At 38.1% G+C, this 24,423-nt stretch overlaps 6 protein-coding genes across 6 annotated transcripts in view; 4 read left to right on the top strand and 2 right to left on the bottom strand.

The window, feature by feature from the left end:
• The window catches only part of LOC101313454 (TMV resistance protein N-like), a 3,879-nt gene extending 3,004 nt beyond the window's left edge, over window positions 1-875 (top strand). Inside the window, exon 5 of the mRNA XM_004288871.1 lies at window positions 96-875. Coding sequence (XP_004288919.1) covers window positions 96-875 — 780 coding nt within the window. The remainder of the gene's footprint in view (window positions 1-95) is intronic.
• A 5,109-nt stretch (window positions 876-5,984) lies between these two features.
• LOC101311604 lies at window positions 5,985-8,226 on the top strand. The gene is made up of 7 exons (XM_004287478.1): window positions 5,985-6,269; window positions 6,370-6,480; window positions 6,662-6,730; window positions 6,903-7,034; window positions 7,320-7,397; window positions 7,482-7,610; window positions 7,694-8,226. The coding sequence occupies exons 1-7, from the start codon at window positions 6,063-6,065 to the stop codon at window positions 7,883-7,885; spliced, it is 918 nt and encodes a 305-aa protein (XP_004287526.1). The 5' UTR covers window positions 5,985-6,062; the 3' UTR covers window positions 7,886-8,226.
• A 73-nt stretch (window positions 8,227-8,299) lies between these two features.
• LOC101311311 (protein arginine N-methyltransferase 1.1-like) lies at window positions 8,300-11,777 on the bottom strand. The gene is made up of 9 exons (XM_004287477.1): window positions 11,477-11,777; window positions 10,794-10,804; window positions 10,535-10,690; window positions 10,386-10,449; window positions 10,135-10,277; window positions 9,684-9,771; window positions 9,468-9,583; window positions 9,228-9,378; window positions 8,300-8,733 (listed from the first exon to the last, which is right to left on the bottom strand). Exons 1-9 carry the CDS (start codon window positions 11,682-11,684, stop codon window positions 8,528-8,530), a joined length of 1,143 nt encoding a protein of 380 aa, XP_004287525.1. The 5' UTR covers window positions 11,685-11,777; the 3' UTR covers window positions 8,300-8,527.
• A 248-nt stretch (window positions 11,778-12,025) lies between these two features.
• On the top strand, window positions 12,026-13,185 carry LOC101311026 (pectinesterase 31-like). Its single transcript, XM_004287476.1, has 2 exons — window positions 12,026-12,061; window positions 12,219-13,185. Exon 2 carries the CDS (start codon window positions 12,238-12,240, stop codon window positions 13,183-13,185), a length of 948 nt encoding a protein of 315 aa, XP_004287524.1. The 5' UTR covers window positions 12,026-12,061; window positions 12,219-12,237.
• Window positions 13,186-13,367: 182 nt separating this feature from the next.
• Window positions 13,368-17,882, bottom strand: LOC101310734 (xaa-Pro dipeptidase-like). The gene is made up of 16 exons (XM_004287475.1): window positions 17,734-17,882; window positions 17,588-17,637; window positions 17,020-17,080; window positions 16,822-16,917; window positions 16,584-16,733; window positions 16,131-16,262; window positions 15,706-15,833; window positions 15,339-15,381; window positions 15,178-15,261; window positions 14,917-14,958; window positions 14,658-14,728; window positions 14,523-14,576; window positions 14,295-14,400; window positions 14,103-14,171; window positions 13,815-13,958; window positions 13,368-13,632 (listed from the first exon to the last, which is right to left on the bottom strand). The coding sequence occupies exons 1-16, from the start codon at window positions 17,869-17,871 to the stop codon at window positions 13,525-13,527; spliced, it is 1,476 nt and encodes a 491-aa protein (XP_004287523.1). The 5' UTR covers window positions 17,872-17,882; the 3' UTR covers window positions 13,368-13,524.
• A 4,831-nt stretch (window positions 17,883-22,713) lies between these two features.
• Window positions 22,714-24,423, top strand: LOC101313158 (1-aminocyclopropane-1-carboxylate synthase 7-like). The gene is made up of 3 exons (XM_004288870.1): window positions 22,714-22,967; window positions 23,075-23,358; window positions 23,565-24,423. The coding sequence occupies exons 1-3, from the start codon at window positions 22,791-22,793 to the stop codon at window positions 24,421-24,423; spliced, it is 1,320 nt and encodes a 439-aa protein (XP_004288918.1). The 5' UTR covers window positions 22,714-22,790.

The raw sequence follows: 24,423 nt of genomic DNA, 5'->3' as shown, positions 1-24,423 counted from the left end.
TCNCTTCTCTCTCTCTCTCTCTCTCTCTCTCTCTCTCTCTCTCTCTCTCTCTCTTATTATTTTGTTAATTACATTCTGTTTTACTACGTTTGCAGGAAGTATCTCAGTACCTTAAGGAAGAAGCCAGGGACACACCGTTTAGGTTCGTTATTCCTGGAAATGAAATTCCGGAGTGGTTTGATCAAACTGTGACTGCTCCCCTAAGTATAAATCTGCATCCAGATTCGTTTTGTAAGGAGTTTGTGGGATTTGCGCTCTGTTTTGTTTTTGCAGTACATGGACACCGCCAGTTCCCACCGGTTTCGAATTATTGGCATCAAATTACTTGCATTGTGAAAGTAGATGGACAAGAGAAATCTAACGAACATTTTAAGTTCGACCATCCGCTTGGACGAGCTGTGCCAGATCACCTTTGGTTTTCTTACCACAATGATATATCTTCGTATTTTCGTCGTGCAGATACAACAGAGTCGAAACAAATTGAATTTTCATTTCGTGTCAAGGGCCAAGGCTTGGTTGTCAAGAAATATGGGGTACGTTTAGTATATAAACAAGATGTGGCAGAGGTTAACCAAAGCAACGTTGCCCTTTCTAATGAGGCTTTGGAAATTCCTCTTTCTGATTCGGAGAAAGCAGCAGTTGTATCTCATGCCATTCCCAAGCGAGGCCTTCCTCCTCACTCTCAAGGAGGCGGACCTAGTGGAGGTGGTTTTTCTTTTTATAAAGAACCTCAGCCAGATCGTTTGGAAAGATTAAAGTCTGCGTGTGCTAGGGTTAAGGAGCCCCTCCTCCCTTCATACCTATGTGATCTAATTAAGTCTCATCCCAATAAACTGAAAATGTTGGAAGAGCATCGGAAGACAGCTCACTCATGACTCATCCCTCTCGTGGAGGCATCTAGTGGAAGTGGTTTGTGTGATGAGGAACCTGATGTAGGCCAGGTTCGTATAAGAAAATGTAGGCCTGATGAGGAACCTGTTCTATTTCTATGGATGGATTTGGATTTCTACTGAATTCGTATAAGAAAATGTAGGCCAGTTGTTTATGCACGGATGCTGTTTGATAGAATTGCCTGATAGGAACTTAAGGTGCCCAAGTGCATAGTTTTGTTGAAATTGTTGTCGAGATTTGTTTTTGATCAGGAAGTGTTTGTGGGTTCTTCTTTAATTGATTTTCAAGTAGAAGTGAATATTAAGTCTTGCCTTGTAAAAGATTTTGTGAAATACTTCTGAGTGCACATGTACAAGTCTTGCCCAAGTGCACATGTGAAATACTTCTGAGTTCTGAATATACAATTCATTTCTAATATCTGTCATGGCTGGGATAATACCTGCATTAAGCTGCCACAATATATTACTGTATAGTATATCATGTCTTTGATCAAACTATGTACTAAACAAGTGAGTTAGACTGGTTAGTAGATTCCAAGATAATAATATACCACTCTTTTCAGAATTTATATAGAGCTGGTTCATAAGGAAATAATTCACTTTTTATCTACTTCTATGCAGGAAGAAACAAACAATTGCTTGTTCTTCGTGCTGGACCCTAGCTCATGGTCCTTTGGACAGTTTGCAGCATATAATGACAGATAATTAGTTTCTAGTCAGTAGTCACAATGAGTTCAGAAAGAGCCTCTTCATCTTTTCCTTCATCAACTTCCAAATGGGAATATGATGTCTTTCTTAGTTTTAGAGGTGAAGACACCAGGAAGGGTTTTACAAACAACTTATATGATTCATTGGTAAATCAGGGAATAAGAACTTTCATGGATGATTGTGAACTCCAAAAAGGGAAATCCATTTCAGAACTTTTTACTGCAATTGAAAAATCAAATTTTGCAGTTATTGTCCTCTCACCAAATTACGCATCTTCAACATGGTGCTTGGATGAACTTTTGAAGATTCTTGAATGCATGGAAGCAAGGGAAACAATTCTGCCAGTTTTTTATGATGTTGATCCCTCTGATGTAAGAAACCAAAGAGGGACTTTTGCAGACGCTTTCAACAAACATGAAAAAAGATTTAGGGATGATACAAAAATGTTGCAAGGATGGAGCACTGCTCTAAAAAAAGTGGCAAGCATCGTCGGGTGGAACTTAAAGGACTGCAGGTATACATTCAAGTTCTTTTATTTCGCTCTCCCCTGAATAGTTTCATTAAGTAAACAAAACTATTTGGCCAATTTAAATGTACAATGTGTGTGTGTGTGTATGAAAAAAGACATAGGGATGATACAGAAAAGTTGCAAGGATGGAGAACTGCTTTAACAAAAGTGGCAAACATCGCTGGGTGGAACTTAAATGGCTGCAGGTATACATACAATTTCTTTTCTTTTCCCTCTCCCTTGGATAGTTTCTTAAAGTAAACAAATTTATTTGGCCAATTTACATGTATACAATATGTGTGTCAGTGTGTGTACATCCATGTGCGTGTGTGTATTTGTGTGTGCGTGTCTCTTTCTGTGAGTGTGACTGAGGTATGAAGAAAATGGTCAATATTGTTTCTCATCTATTCCAGGCATGAATCGGAGCTCATCAAGAATGTTGTTGCCGCGGTAACGAAGCAATCACATCCAGCATTGTTTAGTGCAATGGAGAACCTAATTGGGATTGATTCAAGAGTAGAAGAAGTTAATACTCTGGTTTCAGGTATGGGGGTGGACGATGTTCACTTTATAGGGATATGGGGAATGGGTGGAATTGGTAAGACAACCATTGCCAAAGCACTCTTTGATCGAATCTCTCATCAATTTGAGTTCAGCAGCTTTATTTCTGATGTTAGACGGAATGTTCCCACCGGTTTTGCCTTATTGGCATCAAATTACTTGCATTGTGAAAGTAGATGGACAAGAGTCTAAGTCTATAGACTTAGACTGTACGCTTAGGAAGGAGTTCTACCATACGCTTGGACGAGCTGTGCCAGATCACCTTTGGTTTTCTTACAACAATGATCTGTCTTCGTATTTTCGTCGTGCAGATACAACAGAGATGAAACAAATTGAATTTTCATTTCGTGTCAAGGGCCAAGGCTTGGTTGTCAAGAAATATGGGGTACGTTTAGTATATAAACAAGATGTGGCAGAGGTTAACCAAAGCAACGCTGCCATTTCTAATGAGGCTTTGGAAATTCCTCTTTGTGATTCTGGTAAAGCAGCCGTTGTATCACATGCCATTTCCAAGCGAAGCCTTCTTCCTCACTCTCATGTAGGAGGAGGACCTAGTGGAAGTGCGTTTTCTTTTTATAAGGAACCTCAACCAGATCGTCTGGAAACATTAAGGTCTGCCATTTCTCTAAAAACTCTGAATCAGGTTTATCTAAACTGGAGAGAAGCTTTTCATTAAGTGATCTAATTAAGTCTCGTTCCAAGCGAGGCATTCTTCCTCACTCTCATGGAGGAGAAGCATCTAGTGGAAGTGGTTTGTGTGATGAGGAACCTGAAGTTCAGAAAAGACTAAGACGACACTAATCATCGTGTATGGGATCATATGTGCACAAGGTGACGTGTTCTACCTCTATATGGATTTGATATACCCTCATCAAACTCCTCCATGCTCATCTCTCTTGCAACCTAAATTTTATGGATTAGCTTTTATGGTCGCGTGGATGTTGTGTGTTTTGTCTGAATATGTGAAAAACAATATTTGTTCTAAGGACTCCACTCATGCCTTGATGAGTTTTGTTACCATATTTACAAACTTGACATTGGATGCTTGATTTGTAACCAAACTATTGGGTTAAGAACTACTAGCAGCGGAAGTGTGTTTTATGCGTGTGTGATTAATTACAATACAACAGCTTAATGTATAAAACAGCAGCCTTCCGCAAAACTAAAGCTTCCGGACAAACCGACATTAATTCTATTCCTAAAAAAGTTGTAGACAGTTCTGGAAGAGTTATGAAATTACTTGATAACAGTTACATAGGAAAGTATACCATGGTAATCGGGATTCTAATAAATCATATTCCCTCAGTACACTTTATAGCCATTACGCTCTATACACCATCCAATCTCCTCATGTCAACACCAAACATAAGAAAAGCAGCAAATTAAAAACTATAAAATACAAAAAATGCTCAGTTAGCTATTGGCTTGTCAAAATTCTCTATGCAGGTAGCCAAAATAAGGAATTGCAGTATTAGAAAATGAGTAGAATTAAGGCTGGGAAGAAATAGAGAATTGCTTGAGAAAGATGTAAGGAAGTTCGATTGCAACCTGGAAAGAAAATAAAATGAACTGCATAAGACAAAATGACAAATATGAAATTAAATCAATAGTCGGTCGGTAAGATGTACTATTGGCAGATAAGATATGAAAGATGTTTTTTTTTCTTTTTCTTTTTTTTCTGCATTCAAATATGGATCATACCTACCCTTCATGAAGTAAAAACTGGTTATTGTTTAGAAGATATCACAATATTATATAACTTGTGAAAGATGTTTATGTAATGTAATAGGTAAGCTTTATATAAGTATGGTATCAAACAATCAACAGTCATCTTCTGAAGCCCGACTGAATTTAAAAGCAGAAATTTAATGAGTGCTAGATCCTTTCAGTCTGTAAATGTCACTTACCTTGACAACTCGCACAACAGTAGCTATCATCTAACCAAAAGCTGAAAATTCCCCTTACTACTCCATCTCGTTGGCGCTTGTAGAAGAAGGTAAAAGTTTCCACATTGTCGGAATTATGAAATTTACCATGAATTGCATTTAAGTTGCAACTGAACAAATTGGAAACTGATAAGGAAAAATGACAGTTTAATTTGCAAGAGCAGTTGAGAAGGTCACAAACACGATCGATCAAAAATATGTGCAAAAACAAAAGGTCCCCTTTTTATGCATAACCTGATCCATACACAAACAAAAAAAGACGCCTCTAATGGTTCAAAATTAAATCGAGATTAAAGAAAAGAATGAGGCAACAGCCAGTGAAGGCGTCAATTCCTTCTTCGAATTTGATTGTTTGATAAAATCTGTGTAAAAAATGTAAAAAATAGTTGAACTGTTTGATGTTCTCTAAGACTGAAAAAATAAGTCTTCAACTTCTGCATACTCCATGGCTGGCCCCCGGAGGGACTTAATTGTCAGTCTGCAAAGCTCCACCGTCTTTTCTCTAGTATAGGACCTTGGAATGTACCATTTCGTTCACCACACATGAGAAAACTTGATTCTGATATATAACCTTCAAAATCATGAAAACTCCTTTAAGATTTTCTCAAACCCAAAACCTAGATTTCCAAATTTCAAAGAACCAAAAAACCAAATCCAAACAAACCCGACAAAATAACAATCAAACAACTGATCGTAAAATTGAAACGATAAACGTCTGCACCCATTTAGTCAATCACCAAAAACAAATTATCTTACAATCATGCACCAACGCTATTTCACCCAATGACCACTAAGAAACTATCTTTCAATAGCTATTAAAACAACAAACTAAAGCCCACAAAAATCCCAGTTCCAGATCCAAAATCCAAACTTTGACAAACCAAAATGATTCTCACACATGCTAGGCATCCGAGTGATTGGAAATCACAATGAGACTAAAAGGGAATCCAAATTTACCTGCTTTTCAAAAGTGGGTTTGGAATTGAAGCTCGTGAGAGTATAGCAAGAGTGTCCAGCTCGGTTGAACTTGATCAAATCTTAATAAAGCCAACCCTCACAATCTCACGCAATTAGCTTTTAACTGGCAATCATGTCTTCAAGTTCTGCTCCCAATTTCGGTACTTGATTCCAGGACCCAAAATAACATAACCCGTTGCCACCAAAAATCTCACTCTCACACTGAAGTGAGGGCTAATATGGGGATGGCACTGTTCCGTGAACAGTAAACCCCAATCCGGTTAATATATAGAGAGATACGTGTCATCTCGTACCCTACCCTATTGGTCTAAAGCACTGGCCCCACAGGACCAAACCACACTCAACCAATCAAATGCAGCTGAACACGTAACTTGCGTAAACCAGGGTTCGAACCTCGAATAGATCAACGCAGTTATATAAGCTCATCAAACTAAACTAGTTTGTGTTTCTTCACATTCGGTCCTGAGAGCTATGGCGAAGCTGAGACCAATCAAAGTTTCAATCTTTACCGTTCTGTTGATCTCGGCATTGGTGTCGATGTCGGAGTGCGCGAAGAAGCCGGCGAGTGTGGCGAGGAAGGAGGACATTCCCTTCATCAAATGCCAAGTGTGTGAGAAGCTGGCAGCTCAGTTGCACCACCAAGTTGAGAAGAAGAGAGCTGAGATCCAACCCAAGAAGGTAACTTGTTTATGATCTAGGTTTTGTTTGGGGAGTTGAGTAATGGGTTAGTGTTTGTTTGTGGAATTTGATTGTGGGTGTTTGTTTTTGGTGGAGGTAGATCTCGGAGTATCAGATCATTGAGATTACGGAGAATGTTTGCAATTTGAAGAAGGCGGAAGCGGATTGGATTTTGCTGATTGATATAGTTGAGCAAGGAGATAAGTTGCAGGTATGGATTTGTGGTTCATTGCTTTTGATCTTGTGTAATGAAAGTATTGAAATTGTGTAAAATAGTTGATTGCTAGTATTTGGATGGTGTTTGTACCTTGAAGCTTATGTTTTTACGGTGTTGAACTCTGTTCATGGTTTGTATTAATGTCCTGACATGCTAATAATTTGATACTTTTCAGCTGGTGGAACAAGAATCTGAAGGACAGTGTAATTCGGAATGCAAGACGATCGAGCGAGCGTGTCAGGAGGTAATGTTTCGGAGCTCGTTTTTGATGTTTTTGTGTATCTAGGAACTATATTTGCTTGTACATATACTCGGTGGTTGATGACGTCAAGATCTTTGGTTTTCCGCTTTGTACTCCTTAGTCTCATTGTTGATGCATTGTACTCAAATTGAAGTGCTAATTTGTAATGTTGCAGGTTCTGGGGTATTCTGATACCGATGTTGCTGAATATCTATACAAATCCAAACCTGACATTGGTTCCTTTGTTAATTATCTATGCAAAGACCTGTCTACAGCGTGCAGTATCAAGCCTCCACCAGTTCCTAAGGTAAATGCTTTTGTGATTGATATTCATGTTTGTTTTCTGTTGTTGATCTATAGAGACTAAGGATCTTTCCGATTATTGGAAACATGAATCAGTATGTCTCAAGTGGCCTCATTTGTGACCTGCCTAGTTTATATGTTGGTCTTAGCCATTGTTTTTACACACCTTGATCATTTCAATGAGTATCTCTTCATTACATAGGATAATATACTTATAGTGATTGACTGCACACATCAAAACAAGACAGTGATGTCTCATACTGATAATATTTTATTTTATGTCTCCCAGGATAGGACTCCTGGAGAAGTTTTTGTGCCCAAGTCATCGAAAGAGGCTGAAATGGAAAAGATATTAAAATCTATGGAGGTAATTTTCCTATCATTGGTGCAGAGCATTTGTCATACCATTATAGTGTTTTGCTGAATGTTGTGCTATGTTCTTACTGTTCAGGGTATGCCAGGAGCCCCAGGCATGAAAATGTACTCCAGGGATGATTTGATGAACATGAAGAACTTTGGCGGGGAAGATGGTGAAGAGGAAGTTGATGACGACGACGAAGCTCAGTTCCCCTCAAAATTGGTAATTTCAACATTTCAGTATATACATTTCTCATATGAATATCGTATTGTTTCTTATGCCATGTAAATACACTTATTGAACAGGGAAAGGCTTTGAGAGACAAAGAAAGTACAAAGAGTGATCTTAAACAGAAGATCACCCATGGAATTGTAAAGACCAAGGACACACTAAAGAAGCATGCAAACAAAGTCTCCAACTGGTTGCGGCAAAGGTGGAGGGGACTTAAAAAGGCAGCTTCGAAGAAGAGTACGAAGGCCGGCAAGGCAGAGCTTTAGACCACTGAATCACACTACTATAGGAATTGTATTAAAGCAATTACAGTTTTGTTAGAATTGTATCAATATGATTTCGCCATTGCCGGCAAGTAGGAAGTTGAGAGAGAACTACAGTTCTATGAAGTTCTTGTTTCCATCACTTTGAATTGAACACATAGCAACTTTAGCACTATGATCTTGCCATTGCCATCAACTTCAGCAATTTGCTAGTTTACAGGGGTTGGAAAATCAGTTTTACTGGATAGACCCATTTGCTAGTTTACAGGAGTTGAAAAAATCAGAGTTTTACTGGATAGTGCAGAGAATAGGAGTTGAAAAATTTGCTATTTCAATTTTTTTTTGTCAATTTGGGTTAGTTTTGCAATTGCAGTCATATGATTATGCATGAATCAAAGAGAAAAGTACAGATCAGATCTGTCAAAAAGTCGAATAATAGATCAAATACCAAGCCTTTCAAAATTGTGATATTACAAATTCAAGAAATGAATAATTAATAGTACAAATGCTACAAAACTGCCTCCTAGAACATTTCCTAGATCTATATGGAGGCAGCTTTTTCTTAAAACAGGTGCACAACAATCCACAACATTTAGATTTTGCAATTATGGATTGCTTTCTCATGGAACAATAACATAGCGCAACTTAACGCATTTTGTAACATTGAACCCTAGAGACTGTGCACCGCTGGCCATTCAATGAATACTTGAGCATTATATCAATATCACGGGGATTCTTTTTGTTTTGCGCTACAGTCATGGTCCCAACAATCGACTCTCCATGACATACTGTCAGAACATCTTCCAAGTACAGGACTGTTTGCTTCCAATGTGTAGATCGTGATCTTGGCCCTGCATTATATTTCACATTGTGAGAAAGTAGTACTTATGAGAAAGCAATTGTACTATTAAAATATCATGGCTGCTAACACAGTAGTGATGCTCACTTAGTAAAATAAATAAAAAATCACGCGATGTAATCAGGGGAGGAATCAGGTTTTTAGCTTGAGTTTAAAACATGAAAATGGAGCTCGGATCAAGGACTGATTCCATTATTACATTTTGGTTATCATCAAAAGTAATGTTGATTTGATGAAAATACCCCTAACAAATGTATTGATAATAGAAGAGAACAGAAGGGAGGAGAGATGGAATGGCCATTCCAAGAGCAGTGACAGAAGTGATGGAACATGAGTGGAACAAGGGTACAACACCGTAGTAAGGACATTATGGCACATATATATAAATGCATTTAGAAAACATTGGAAGCACACAAGTCACTTCTTTGTTGCCAATATTTCCAAAAGGAACTTTGATCAGGACAAAAAGCAAACACAGATACTGACCTGTGGAGAAGCCCATTAATTTATGACATTTTGTAAATGACACATCAAAGTACGCTACGAGAGCGTGAATGAAATCATCACGTTCAGCAATAAGCTTAAAAGGAGCTGTGAAGGAAGCATCTCCAGGAGTCATCTTAGATATATCCATTGTCTGAGTGAAGAAAATTGGAGAATGTTAGTGGAAGGCATAAAAAGGACTTTGCACTTAATTGATGCAGAGCAGGCATATGTATTTCCCACCTTGAGTAGCTGGCTATTTGTAACAATTTGGTTTTGGTCAACTGTGTCCACAAGAGGCTCCATCATGGCTTGCTTCTTGATGCAGCTCATGTCAAAGCCATATACGTTATTCCAAACTGAAAAATTGAGATAATTGGAAGAGGAAATAAGTGATATTTACAAACAAAAGATAACAAAAATATACAGTTAACAATACCCAGAGATCAGAAGGCTTACATTCTATCTTGTCTTCTTTGTACTCTGCATCCTCAATAGCTGTCAGAAAGAGAGAACATTTGTCCGGTAGCAAAATTCCATCATCTACCTGGAAACAAGAAAAGAACAATTTTTTCCTATAAATAAACCAGAGTATGATATATTATAGTTTTGAAAAGCTTATAGGAGTATACCCCTAGCTCCAACTTATCATATAGTATTCAAAAAGACATAAGTGTAATAGAATTGTAACCCTTGATGAGAGCAAGATTCAAAAAGACATAAGTGTAATGGAATTGTAACCCTTGATGAGAGCAAGATCAACCTAATTACCTGAGCCACCCGACTAAAAGTATATTTCTTTTTTCCAGTAATAAACCACATTGAATTGACAATCTGCAACTGTGCGTAAGGCTTGCCTATTCTTGTGCTGGACATCAAAATAAAAAAAAAAATAGTAAAGAATACTTACCAGCCATTTATCACGAGCATAGAGGACTGTATTCAACATGTTCTCAAACAACAAAAAGTATCCCATCCACTCAGAAATAATTATATCCACTTTAGCAACTGGAAGCTCCAGTTCTTCAATCTTTCCTTTCAAAACGGTCACAACTGCATTTATAAAACAATTGTTGAGTAAGCAGAATAGTATTGTGAACAATGTTGAGACTCAAGTGGCATATCAGAGCTAAACACAGGTACAAAATACAAAAGAGTTACCATTAGAAAACCCATTAGTTTCAACAATCTCTTTTGCCCTCTCAGCCATATCTGAGCATTCAACCTGTGGAAGCAATTCGACCTTACTAATTAGGAAGTCCACAATACAGAAACTCATTGGTCAAAATAATTATTTGGGAGATACGTACTGCATAAACATGCTTGGCGCCAGCTTTTGCACAGAATAGGGACAAAATTCCAGTCCCAGCTCCGACATCAAGAACAATTTTGTCCTTGAATAGAAACTTATTCTGATAAATAACATTTTGATATGTCTTGGTTCTCACTAGATCCTTTAACATCTCCTGCAACATAATGACAGTCAGCAAAACATCTAATGACCATTTGCAAGAAAGGTTACAAGAAGGAAATACGAAACAGCTTCCCATCCAGGAGTGACACACTTACTTCATGAATACCTGCATCACAACAAGAGCACTAACATAAGCATTCCCATTGCATACACTAGAAAATCATAAGTTCAACCGCTCCAAAGCCAATGCAATCAAGTTCAATACACTTTGTAAAGTACTAAAGCCAACCAGTCATAAAAATCAAAACTCTTCCCCTTTTCATATCTTAATCTATCTTTTCAGCATCCAACAACTTCTTAAACAGACCAAAACAAACTCTACAAACTTTCGATTGCAAATACAAGAATGCTCTGCCACCTCTTACATCATTGCTCAAACCCAAAGCTCCAGTTCAACTGAAGCAAATAAACACAAGTTCAAAACTTCACAAATCCACACGAAAACCCAAACAAAAAAACCAAAACTTTTCATCAATTAGAAAAGAATACTACATTATTGCTCTATCACTTTACACACTATCAACCAATACTCCAACTCAACCAAGTTCAATACTTATTCAAGCCACACCAAAAACCAATCACAAAAACCGAAACTCTTCCCCTTTTCAAATCTCAATCTTAAACCAAGACTCCAATACAACTGAATCCAAACCACCAAAAAGTTCAAAACTTTACAAACCCACACAAAACCCCAATCATAAAAACCAAAACTTTACACACTCAACTGGAAAAAGCTCCATACTTTACCAAAACCCAGTAATAAAAATCAAAGCTTTACCGAAGTGAGAATAGGAGTCGAAGTAATAGTCGGCGCTGGTCTTATCATTGGAGACCTCCGCAGGCTCGTCGTCGGCCATGGAGACGTCGAGGACGGCTTTGTCGAGATCCGGGTGGTCGCACATGGACTCGTCGTGGTCGGCGTCTTCGAACCGGGTCGCCGCCGAGTCCGAAGTGCTGCTGCTGCTTTGGTTCTTTCGGCGACCCATCAACACCTTAGGGTTTTAAGAGGGTACTTGCGCGGTTGAAAGAGAGCTTGCTTTTGTTAAAGCTTCAAGTGGGTCGTTATCTAGTGTTACCGCGCCAGGGGCTCGGACCAAAAAATTTAGATATTCTTCTCCCCAACAAACGACATGTCGTTTTTGGAACAACTTCAAAGTACGTGGTACGTAGTTAAAACAAGAGTACGTACTACGTAGTTAAAACTTTTGATCTATTCATATGGGGTTAAAAGTCCATTTGAAGGCTTAAAATAGGTTATGTAAGTAATATAACCAAACCATAATTCCATTGGAGGAGAGGGTACCGAGATCATCATCAAGAAGATCATATCCACAACGAGACTCCATTTCAATCCTGCACGCTGGTATATATTTCCTTCTGATTTTTGTTTCAGTGTTCCTAGCTTATTGCTGTTCAATGTTACCCGGATCTCCTCCCTGTGTTGTTAGATTATAAAACCCTAAAGAAGCGTGTTGTTTTTTTATATCCAGTCTGATTCTCAACAAACTAATTCTTGTTAGGCAAGCCCCTCCTCTCGAAATGTCGAAAACGGTGTCACATGACGGCTCCGGTGACTACCGCACCGTACAGGAGGCCATCGACGCCGTTCCTCTCCGAAACAACTCACGCATTGTGATCCGTATACTTCCCGGCATCTACAACCAGCCCGTGTATGTCCCCAAGACCAAGAACCTCATCACACTCACGGCTTGGCTTCCGGAGGACACTGTGCTGACATGGAACAACACCGCCACCAAAATCGATCACCACCAGAATCCTGACATAATCGGAACCGGAACTTTTGCATGCGGGAGCACAATTGTGGAAGGAGAGGACTTCATTGCTGAGAATATCACTTTCGAGAACTCCTCTCCTGAGGGCTCAGGCCAAGCTGTGGCAATGAGAGTGACAGCGGACCGGTGTGCCTTCTATAACTGCAGATTCCTTGGATGGCAAGACACCCTATACTTACATTATGGAAAACACTACTTGAAAGATTGTTACATTGAAGGAAGTGTGGACTTCATTTTTGGTAACAGCACAGCTCTTTTGGAGCATTGCCATATCCACTGCAAATCGGAAGGTTTCATAACTGCACACAAAAGAAACACATGCGAGGAGCCAACAGGGTATGTGTTCTTAAGATGTGTGATCACCGGAAACGGAGGTAGTACTCCGTACGTGTTTCTGGGGCGACCTTGGGGACCTTGTGGAAGAGTGGTGTTTGCGTTTACGTATATGGATGCTTGTGTGAAACATGTAGGGTGGAATAACTGGGATAAAGTAGAGAATGAAGGGAGCGCTTGCTTTAATGAATACAGGTGTTTTGGACCTGGGAGTTGCCCGGAGAAACGAGTGAGATGGGCTAGACAACTGGTGTGTGAGGAAGCAGATCAGTATCTCAGGCATTGTTACATCGATCCAGACCCCCAGAAGTCTTGGCTTGCTGAGAGAACGGCGGCCCTTAGAATACCACATTCTGCATAGACGTTTGCATAGACGTTTACCTTATAACTCATGTTCTCTAATTGATATGTCTAATAGTTTTCTCATGCATTCCTGCAATTCTTCTGCTGCTTGCTCCGACTAGGTATTCATCTAGCTAGCTAGTGCTGTTTCATCCCCCATGGGCCATGACTGTGTGCACTGAAATAAAGTAAACAAGAAATTTGGATCTCCAAAATGCAATATGATATGACATTTCTTATTGCGTTGATGAACAGAAGAATCCGGGGTGAATGCATCAACCTTTCTTTAGTACTGAATCGAAAAGAAAAATGAAACTTGAGTTATTGTTGCAATAGTTTCTCTACTATTTCCTGAATATTAGGAGGCTCTGTCAAGAGGCCACGGTGCCCCTGCCATTACTGCTTCAATCTCGCCTATTTCCCGAGGAACCTTTGTCATGTTCTTACAACCATTGGCTGTGATGAGCTACAAAAACCAGAATAATGTATAAGGACGCATTGCCACACATATGAAATCACAAATGCAAAGCTATTGAAAGACATGACTCATAGGGGTTAAGATGCAAGTGAATATGATCCAGTGGGAAAAGAAACATGCGTCAAAGCAGGAAAAGGCCATCATCATCAGAGTTTAGAGATAGGGAGTACCACATCGCTTTCAATTCGAACTCCACCAAAACCTTTAAATCTCCCAACTGCTGCCTGATTGAAGAACTTTGTAGTATTTGGACTTCCCATGGCTGGAACCAACAAAGCATCTATGAAGTAGCAACCAGGCTCCACTGTTATCACCTATATAACAAACCCCCAAGACAAGCATCAATGCAATATCATTTTAACCAGAGATTGGAAAGTTAAACATTCACAACAGATTCAGTGAAATCCACAAGCATACAAAGAGTGACAAAAGAAACACAAGGAATATTCATTACTGACCATCCCTTCTTGCATTTCTCTTGTTGTACGCAAAGACTTCAGTCCAGGTTCATTTATCCTCTCCGGTCCCTGTAAATTATGCAAGTGGTTGTTAAATCAAAGAGAAATTTCAGAAAGTATTAAATACTGACACCAGAAATCTCCTGAAAGATAAAACCAGAAAGGATAAATAAAATAATCAAGGATAAGTACCTTCAAGTAGCCACCAGGATCATGAGTGTCAATACCAAGCAAATGGCCAAGCCCGTGAGGCATGAAAACAGCACCCAGTCGTTCAACCATCATATCGTCTACATTACTAGAACCAAGCACAATGAGCAGATACTTATGAAACTAAAGACATTTTTCAAGTAATAATACACTAGATTGCAAAATTGATAAACTATAGACTAGAGTACATAGTTGAGATAAGATTATTACCCATCCAGAATGCCCTCTCTCTTCAATGATTCAAGAATGACCTTTTCTGCTAGTCTGCAATCATAAGGATGCAACAGAATCAGAATGTACACCACATTACCAAAAGCTTAAATTTTGTGTTTAATATAGCCATACTTATGCATATCAACCCAGCTTACTCCAGGTTTCAGTGTTGATATGACAGAATTGTGAGCATCAAGAACAGCCTGCAAGTATAATAATTAGAAACAAAATAACTGTGTACCATAAACCTGATAAAAACATACAGATCCACTTAGAAAACCCTGCACACCAGGCTGCTCCTAAAATGTGTACACACGCCCAACCCCGCACCCACACACAAAGCAAGACAAACACTGACAATATGACCAACACCATAATACCAAATACTTACATTGTATATAAGGGATTGGTCAGAGGTAAACTTTCCGTTCACCTGCAGAAAAAAGTCGAAAGAATTTTGAGAAACCTTGAAACTGCTGTCAGATACTGAGAAGTCACAAAGGATGACTCAGATGAGAACGTATCTAAAATTGAATAACTTGATAACTTAAAAGGCCTAGGCCCAGTAATGAAGTAGTGGATGGCAATATAAAAAGTACACTACCAAAATAAATGTACAATTGCATATATATATACACACTCTAATACTCACAGGGTAGGAACAAGTTATGTCAGACCCATAGAAATTGTATTCAGCTCCCATATCAAGCAATGCCAAATCTCCATCTTCCAGGGTCTACAAAAAAAAGATGTCTCAAATGATTTTTGATAAGATCACATAGTAGTTCAGAACTTCAGCTGTGGAAACTTTACCCTGTCATTTGGAGCTGCTGCATGCCCATAATGGAGAACAGCACTGTATTTTCAAGACATAAGACTTTGGTCAACCTTTTCTTATAGTGTGATTTATGTCAACGTTAATACACTCATGATCATGGTGATATCAAACAAGGTGTTATCTCTAGAACTAATATTTAGAACTCTCAACCAAACTTTAAAGGTCTACAAACAGATAACATCTGAGAAGGCTGCATTTGTAGTTGGGTTAATGTATCTTTAAAATGAATGGACTTAGAATATCATACAAAATATGAAGAGAAAAGGAGGTGGTCTACTATACTAGTGGCGTATCAAAGCAGCATATGGGGAAAAAAATATGTTAACTTTTAGAAAAGCTTACCTATTTCCGCCAGTAGCACAAATACAAGTATAAGAGCAATGTCTACAACCCCCATACATGTAGGTGTGGTGAAGAAATATGCTTTCTAGCTGATACTCATACATGCCTGCCCTAGCTTTTCTCATTACCTAGTCAGAAACAAAATTAGCAAGAAATTATTCAGTAGCAAGACTAAGAACAAGACACTCAGTTTCTGAATAATTCCAAATATATAATAACCTGTTCAACTCAGTTGTAAATAGTTCAAAGAAGTTCACACAACAGTGAACCTCTTATCCCTTTACTGAGTTGGTTTTCGCCATTGGTTAGATACATGACTCTCAAGAATGAAGAAGCAGTAATATATGTGCATGGACATTTACTGCTTATGAGAAGAATATCTGGAATAAATATATGGCAAAAGAAACATTTTCACAAAAGGTTACCTCGACATGAGCTTCAGAGCTTATATCATTTGCAAACTGGATAAGGGCAAGCTCCAGATCCGATTTTATAACACGGCATTCAGTCAAAATTGGATGCAAGGTAGTCAAGTCGGTGTCGAAGTTATCAATCCCCTATATTAAGGTTGAGAAAATATATTCAACATAATATTCTAATTATGAAGATGTGAAACATGAATATATATATATATATATATGCACTGTTATCCGATAATGGTATCGATGAGACATTAGAAAGATTACATTGCAGCATTAGTATGTGTGTGTGTGTGTGTATTTATCTATTTATTAGTTAAACCTAACAAGTAACACACCAATATTCCACAAGCCAAACTTGACCACCTGAACCTAGAAATCGTCTCTCTACCAGCGAGTCATACTGTGATGATAAGAATAACTTCTGTGAAATAGGAAGTGAGTCCGAGATTTAAAAACCTGAAAGTCTGCTGGTTTTGAGAAGTTATCACTGTCAGTGTTGAGCCCATGCAAGAGAAACAATAAAGGTTTACCGGACGCCTGCCATTCATCTTGTAAAACTTTTGTAATCTCATTGGTATAGCATGCCACACTAACCATATATCTCTCCTGCAAATGAAAACAATCAAGAGAGCTCATAAGTAACAACAGAATTTTACACTGGAAAAGTTAAAAAAATAACTAAACCACCAATCACCTTAAAGTATGATAACGGCTTGATCTCCCCCGACCAAACAGCATACTCAGCAGGTAATCTAGGAGAAAACAGAATAGATTTCCCAGTCGCAATGTCCTTCGCAACAAAAAAGGTACAACAAGATCAGCTTAAAGCTCCCCACTCAGAGAAGAAATAACACGGCGGCTACTATATAAAATTCGGCAAACATATACTTACTATAGCACCATAGAATCCAGGCTCTCTTACTCCAAACAAGTAAGCAAAGTAACTCTCCTGTCTATAAACAAAACCATACATCATTTTAAAAAGAATTAAAATTTGTTTAGTCCTTGTGGTTTGAAGTTTACAGTCCTTTTGGTTTCATTTTAATCTGGATGGTCATTAAAGTCACGATTTTCCTTTTAGATAGTCATTCCGTTAATTTTCTCTGTTAAAATGCTGACATGGCCGTTAAAAACATTAAAAAATTTAACGGCCACGTCAGCAATCTAACCGAGAAAATTGACAGAAGAACTATCTGGAAGGAAAATCGTGATATCGACTTCAAACCACACGGACTATACAGTATTTAACCCATTTAAAAATACATAATCTCAATGAATACAGTAAAAATTTGCAAACACCTCCACAATGATCATAACCAATTTTTTACCGTATCGAGAATACATATGATTTCTATCAATCTAGGTTAGCTTAAACTCAGCGACTACTGACTACTAACATTAGCAAATTTCATCCGATCAATCAAAACAAAGCTGACTAATTCGAGAAAGCAAGTAAGTACCTGAAGACATCGACGTGATCAGTATCGTAGCGATTTTGTTCGTCGCCTCCCTGGAACAAAATTTCAGAAATCAAAATCGGAATTGAATTTTTGTGTGAAGATAAAATGATCGAATTGAAGTAAGAAGAAGAAAGAGAGGTGATTACTTGGAGTAAGACGAAGCCGTGGAGAGGCCGAGAGGAGTGAGAGAGGTGGTGGCGAATAGAGCTGAGGAGCTTTTCGCGGTTGCGGACGTGGAGTTCGATCGGGACTGGAGGAGGAGTCAGCGACGATGACGACGCCATGGAAATGGCTTCGGGTCGAAAACAAAGCAAAGCGCGCAACGTTTTAATAGGTTTTTCAAACGGGTCGGATCCAGGATACTTGAGCCTAAACACAGGCCCATTTATTTATCAAATTTGTTCCGAGCCCAAATTCCATCGCCTTTTATACGGAAGTACTCGTCATTCCAAATCTTTAAGGTCTCGTTTGGTTTGCGGAAAGGAAAGTAGTTCTTTTGTCTTTCCCACGGGAAGGGAAAGAGAAGGGGAAATGAAATTTCCTGATAACTTTTTGTTCCGATGTTTGGTAACACAAGAAAAATCATCTGAAAAGTTGTAATTTAAATAATAAAATAATATATTGTGAGTAATAAATGCAAGAAAAATATATAGGAAAGTGGTTCCTATGGATTTTGGAACGAACAACTTTCCCAAACTTCAGGAAAGTACTCTTTAGCATTCTCAAACGCAGGAAAAAAACAACTTTCATTTCATGTTGGTTACTTTCCACAAACCAAACGAGGCTACCAGTAATTAGTAAAATGATTTGATTGCACACGTATGTGTGATGAGTTATACTCTGTTTTCACCGTGAGTTTCGCTTGAAGTGAATTTGGGATTCACGAAAGAAAAGCCGAAACAAGAACAAAGGCCCAACGTTAAGTAATAACAGTCCAAAAGGAAGCCCACCAAAAGAGAGTGGTCTTTGTGCTCTAAAACCCTAAACAGCTTTTTCCTACAACTCTGAACCCTAAATTGATCAAAACCAGAAACAAAACAAGAACTTTGGAAACCATGAAGAACAAAAAGCCGCAACACCAGCAATCAATTCAACGCTATCTGAAGCCACAGAGACATCAGATTCCCAGATTAATGGAGGTGAGTTGTGCCCTAAGCATCCGTATTTAACTTCTCAGCAAGTTGTTCTGGCTCTTTTGAAAGTTTTTAATTAGGTGATTTCAGACAGGTGCATGAAAATGAAGTATAAGTTAAAGCATTCCAGAATTGCAAAAGAGAAGAGGGAAACAACATGCAGTAGCTTTGTGAAAACTAGGCTCAAAGCTATTAGAATGTAGTGCGCATATTGTATGATTTGTATCTGCATGCAAGCATGTGTTTCAATTCAATTTTCGAGGCCATGATACAAAAACGAACAATTTCATGAGTTCCAATGTAAGGGGCCATGTAGGAGATGATCGATTATTGTCATTGCCTGGTTGGGACTTGGGAGGGAGGTGGAGTGTATATATACACACATGTTATGAATTACCCGTGTTAATGTGTGTTGTGAGATTGCGAGTCTAATTTAATCCTAGGAGATCAATTGTCTCTTATATAGTGATATATTTATATCGTAGATTACAAATTTCACAAAATATCTTAGACAAGCAATCTTAGTTGTTAAATAAAACCGCAGAAACAACCAAGAAAGTAAAATCAATCGAGACAAATTTCAATTCAATAAGACGAGGATTAAATCATTATGAGAAACTAAGATAGATGTCATTAATTCAGAGTTTTGATAAACAATCTTATCTATAGCTAATTGAGTCAGTGTGCACGGATCGATGTTCTTGGAAAACAATTTCGGAGAAAAATCAACTTTCAACTTTCAACTACTGAATTATTTGCTTAAGCTAAAATTATTTCAAACACAGCACATACACGCAACATAAAAATACATACATTTTTTTTTCAGAAAGGATAGGAGCCACATGGTTGGTAGTTAATTTGGTACACAGAGAAAGCTCTCCTCAAAAAGGTACTTCTTGTCACATATGTGGATTCTCTTCTGTTATTCTGAATAATACATAATTCAATCATGAAAATACTTAACAAATCAAAACAATTGCAAGTGGAAGCCAGGGAAGAACACAATGTTTATTTAGATTAGATTAACATTGAAATGCAGAAAGCTAGGTAATCATACAAATTGATTATGAGTATTGTGCATTATTGGTAGTCAATGAGTCTCGCATAATATAGTCTATGTGGACGATGGTAGATCACATACTAGGGAAAACATACACAAAAGCATATATTTGTGTACGTACATACACATTATATAAACAGATTTGCATATTTGTTAGATTTAGCAGCATATGCAGACGCAGAAGCTGTAGGAAATTTCTAAAGTAAAGACCATTATGGCGTGTTGGCATGTTTCTGCTTAATTAGACACATTAGTAAACAATGCATATCGACCCTGCTAGTTGTGGTTATATATGTGTCTATCAAAGACTCACAAGCTCATGGCTGCTTTCACAAAACTTGTTCACAAGAATCATGGATGATAATAATTTCAAGTGTTTAAGTACTTATGTAAGCTAAATCGAATAGAGGCAGCAGATACAGTAATAATATTTGATTACCAACCCAATATTCTACATTTTGATAATGATCTAGCTATCTATATTCGACTATATATCTATCTTCGACATGATCTTTCCTAGCTTTATTATAATAAACTAAGAATCCCGAGTGTCACATTGTCATTGGTTATATATCTTTCATGAAGATATTTGGCCTTGGATTGAAATTGGGTAACAAACATGCCAACTCACATCTCTCTCTCTCTTTTTAGAAAAACTAAACCCTCATTTGATCATATGTGTGATTCACCCCTCCGTCCATTCTTCAGCTTTTCTGTTCTAGAAGCATATAGGAAATGATCCAAGGGATTCAAATTTATATGAAGGTCTGTTGTAACTGCACCAAATGAAACAAGGGCGCTAGCTAAGCTTGCCACTTAATTAAGGACACAAATCAACACCTATGTATCTTCAGTATATATGTAACTGAGTTGTAGTCCTTATTAGCAACACAAATTGACATACAATTTAACTCTTTTACTTAATTAGCAGATGTTGACACAGTAGCTACTATACGATTAGGAAAATCTTATTAATCCCAACTAGCTGTAATTTAAATTTATTCCTGTCAAGGGATCCCTTCCTCTCAATTGCCCGTGTACAACTTTCCATTTCATATAATAAAGATGATTAATCAGATAAACTGGGTGATGCACTGCAAATTAAAAGGACCTATATCTTGGAAAGTGCAGAAGACTGTAAACTGCTTAAGCCATATTAGTCTGTGTCCCTATTTCTGGTGGTGAATGTAGCTACCATATGCAATGACATGTTTACTCTCGCGAATCGCGATCGTAATCAGTTTGTGGATTCCACTTAGGATTGTCACATACCAGCTCTCTTAGAAACGAGCTCGAATACATGACTGGTTTCTTAGTTAATCAGTACCAGATTAACTGATTTACTGTATTGGCTGCTGCAGAAGTTGGTTCTTATACTTGTAGATAGTTTGATACAAGTACATACATCTTATACTTTTACTGTTGATCTGAATTCAAGTTTAAAGTTACTTATACATGTATATATGTATATCAACCTCAATAGAGAGTTTTGTTATACAAGAAGTAAATGAGTACGGACACCTTTTCTCAATCAGAGCTTAGGGTTTAGATTTCAGATGTACGTACTTGACCAGTTGACCTGATGAATGTCTATCTTTGCTTAACAACCGGTGAACCTAAGTCATATAGCGCTCCATGTTTTCTGCAATGATAAGATTTAACTTACAATGATGTTATAGAGGGCAACTTGGAGTGCAACATTTCTCGAGGAACATGTAGCTAGGTCTATTCTCTTTACAACAGTTTTCATGGTTTTGAAACCAGTGGGCAATAACTTGTGCTGGGTTTGTTTCTAGCTAGCTAGTCAATGAGATGAAAACCGCCTTCCACTGAGAATACAAAGTAATGGGATATAACATGCATGACTTCAATCCTATTATTAAAGTAGCATAGATTTGTTATATATATGTGAATTATATAAAAATGAAGTTCATATCTGATGCATTCCTTTTGTTTGATACTTGTCTCTCCTTTGCAGGCTGATTAGTCGCCCCTAGTCGTCGTCATCTGGTAACATTATTCACGTTCTCTGCGCTCTGCTTCTAGCCTAGCTGTTTTGTTCTTGCACATGGAAATGAATTTTCACCATCTTGAGCCCCGAATATGTGCTTGTCTCTCCTTCAATTTCTTCTATCTTGTTTCATTTCAGTTCGTTGTTTGTTCCTAAATTCATTTCGGATCATCAAATGACATGTTAACATGGCATAATCTCACGTCTTGCATGTAGAGAAACCCCAGAAATATTTTCAAACAGATCAAGCTTGTTTACTTGAGTTTGTGGAAGTTATCACAATTGCAAATACTAAAAGATGCATCTCCAAAAAAGAAACCAAACTTATGTTGCAAGAGGAACTGGTGGAGTAGTCAGCAGATCTTCAGAAATCAGAATCTTTAATCTTTGGGTAATCGGTATCTTTGTCAGGTCGTAGAACTTAACTACTCTTAGATCTCTTCAAAGATTAGCTAGCTAGTTACTTTGCACAAGCATCACTTCTTAACGAATAAAATGTTTGGTTTCCATGATCAAGCATAAAATTTAGGTTCTCCCGGCAAGGATTTGATTTGTCATAGATTGTCAAGTATATACATGAGGATCTGTTTAAGTAAGAGAATTAGACACACCTAACCTCTATATTCGATATATATCTTTTGGAGATTAATAAGACGGCAGAATTTTATTAACAGTTGGCACGTAGTAGATGTACATGATCGAGACTAACAGTACAGCTTTCATGCATATTTTGGTGTATCTTGCTTACGTTACAGGATCAATGATTGATTCTTTTTATAGTTTTGAAGAAGAACAGGCAAGTTGAGGGGACCTTTTTTTCTTTAATGTCACAGACTCACAGAAATAAACTATAAGCCTTTCAAACCCTATATAAGGGATCCTCTTGACAATAGGTTTCATCCAAATCAAGTATAGTTCTCTTCTCTCTCTCATTTGGTAGTCATATATAGCAACTTTCTTGAAAGGAAGTCACTCCTTCTCAAAGAAAGAAAGCTAGTTATGGCTATAGAGATTGAGCAACCCACTCCTTGTGTTGAGCTATCAAACATAGCTGTTTCTGATACTCATGGGGAAGATTCTCCCTATTTCGCAGGCTGGAAAGCGTACGATGAGAACCCTTACGATGAATCAAGTAACCCTTCTGGAGTTATACAGATGGGACTTGCAGAGAATCAAGTGAGTAGTTTCTCTTTCTCCTGAGACAAATCAAAATCTAATATCTGCGAATAAGTTTTTCATTTCTAAGAATTTTTGTCTGATACTAATTTGGTATTTTTGAACAGGTTTCATTTGATTTGGTGGAAGAGTACCTGGAACAACATCCAGAAGCTTCCAACTTGGGATCAAAAGGATTTAGAGAAAATGCCTTGTTTCAAGACTACCATGGCCTTTTGTCTTTCAGAAAGGCAATGGCAAGCTTCATGGAGCAAATTAGAGGAGGAAGAGCTAAGTTTGACCCAAGTCGGATAGTCCTCACCGCTGGTGCAACCGCAGCCAATGAGCTGTTGACTTTCATTCTAGCTAATCCTGGTGATGCTTTGCTGGTTCCTACCCCATACTACCCAGGGTGTGTACCAATTCTTATCTATTACAAGCAAATTTAAATATCTCCAAAGAGTAATACATTCTATGTTTGACTGTCTAGATCGACAGTCTCGACAACATAACATGTCAGACTTCGATAAGAGAGCTTACTCATGATCATGCATGTTTTGTATCAGTACCATACAAATATGATCCTCATAACTAATCTTAAATTTTTCATTCTTTCAGATTTGATAGAGATTTGAGGTGGAGGACTGGAGTGAATATTGTACCAATCCACTGTGACAGCTCGAACAGTTTCCAGATTACTCCCCAAGCTTTAGAAGCTGCATATAAGGAAGCAGGAAATAAGAAAATGAAAGTGAGAGGGGTCCTGATTACGAATCCATCCAATCCATTAGGCGCAACAATTCAGAGGGTAGTCCTTCAACAGATTCTTGATTTTGTCACCAAAAAGAACATCCATCTTGTTTCTGATGAAATCTACTCCGGATCCGCCTTCTCATCTTCAGAATTCGTAAGCGTCGCAGAGATTCTTGAAGCCCAGCAGTACAAGAATGCTGAAAGAGTTCACATTGTTTACAGCCTTTCCAAGGACCTTGGACTCCCTGGTTTTCGAGTTGGCACAGTATACTCATACAATGACAAAGTTGTAACAACGGCGAGAAGAATGTCTAGCTTCACCTTAATATCATCTCAAACACAACAACTCCTGGCTTCCATGTTATCCGACAAGGAATTCACAGAAAATTACATCAAAACCAATAGAGAGAGGCTGAGGAAGAGATATAATATGATCATTGAAGGCTTAAAAAGCTCCGGAATTGAGTGTTTGAAGGGTAATGCTGGGTTGTTTTGCTGGATGAATTTGGGTCCATACTTGGACACACCAACAAGGGAAGGTGAACTGGCTATTTGGAATTCTATGATGTATGAGGTGAAGCTAAATATATCTCCAGGTTCTTCATGCCAGTGCTCTGAACCAGGTTGGTTCAGGGTGTGCTTTGCCAACATGAGTGAGCAGACACTTGAAGTGGCACTGAAAAGAATACGCAATTTCATGGAACAAAGAGAGAGAAGGCACTAG

The sequence above is a fragment of the Fragaria vesca genome, linkage group LG1 (assembly GCF_000184155.1).
Source record: "Fragaria vesca subsp. vesca linkage group LG1, FraVesHawaii_1.0, whole genome shotgun sequence".
Classification (NCBI taxonomy): domain Eukaryota; kingdom Viridiplantae; phylum Streptophyta; class Magnoliopsida; order Rosales; family Rosaceae; genus Fragaria; species Fragaria vesca.
The sequence above is the reverse complement of the archived record's forward strand: the minus strand, read 5'-3'. Positions and strand labels throughout refer to the sequence as shown.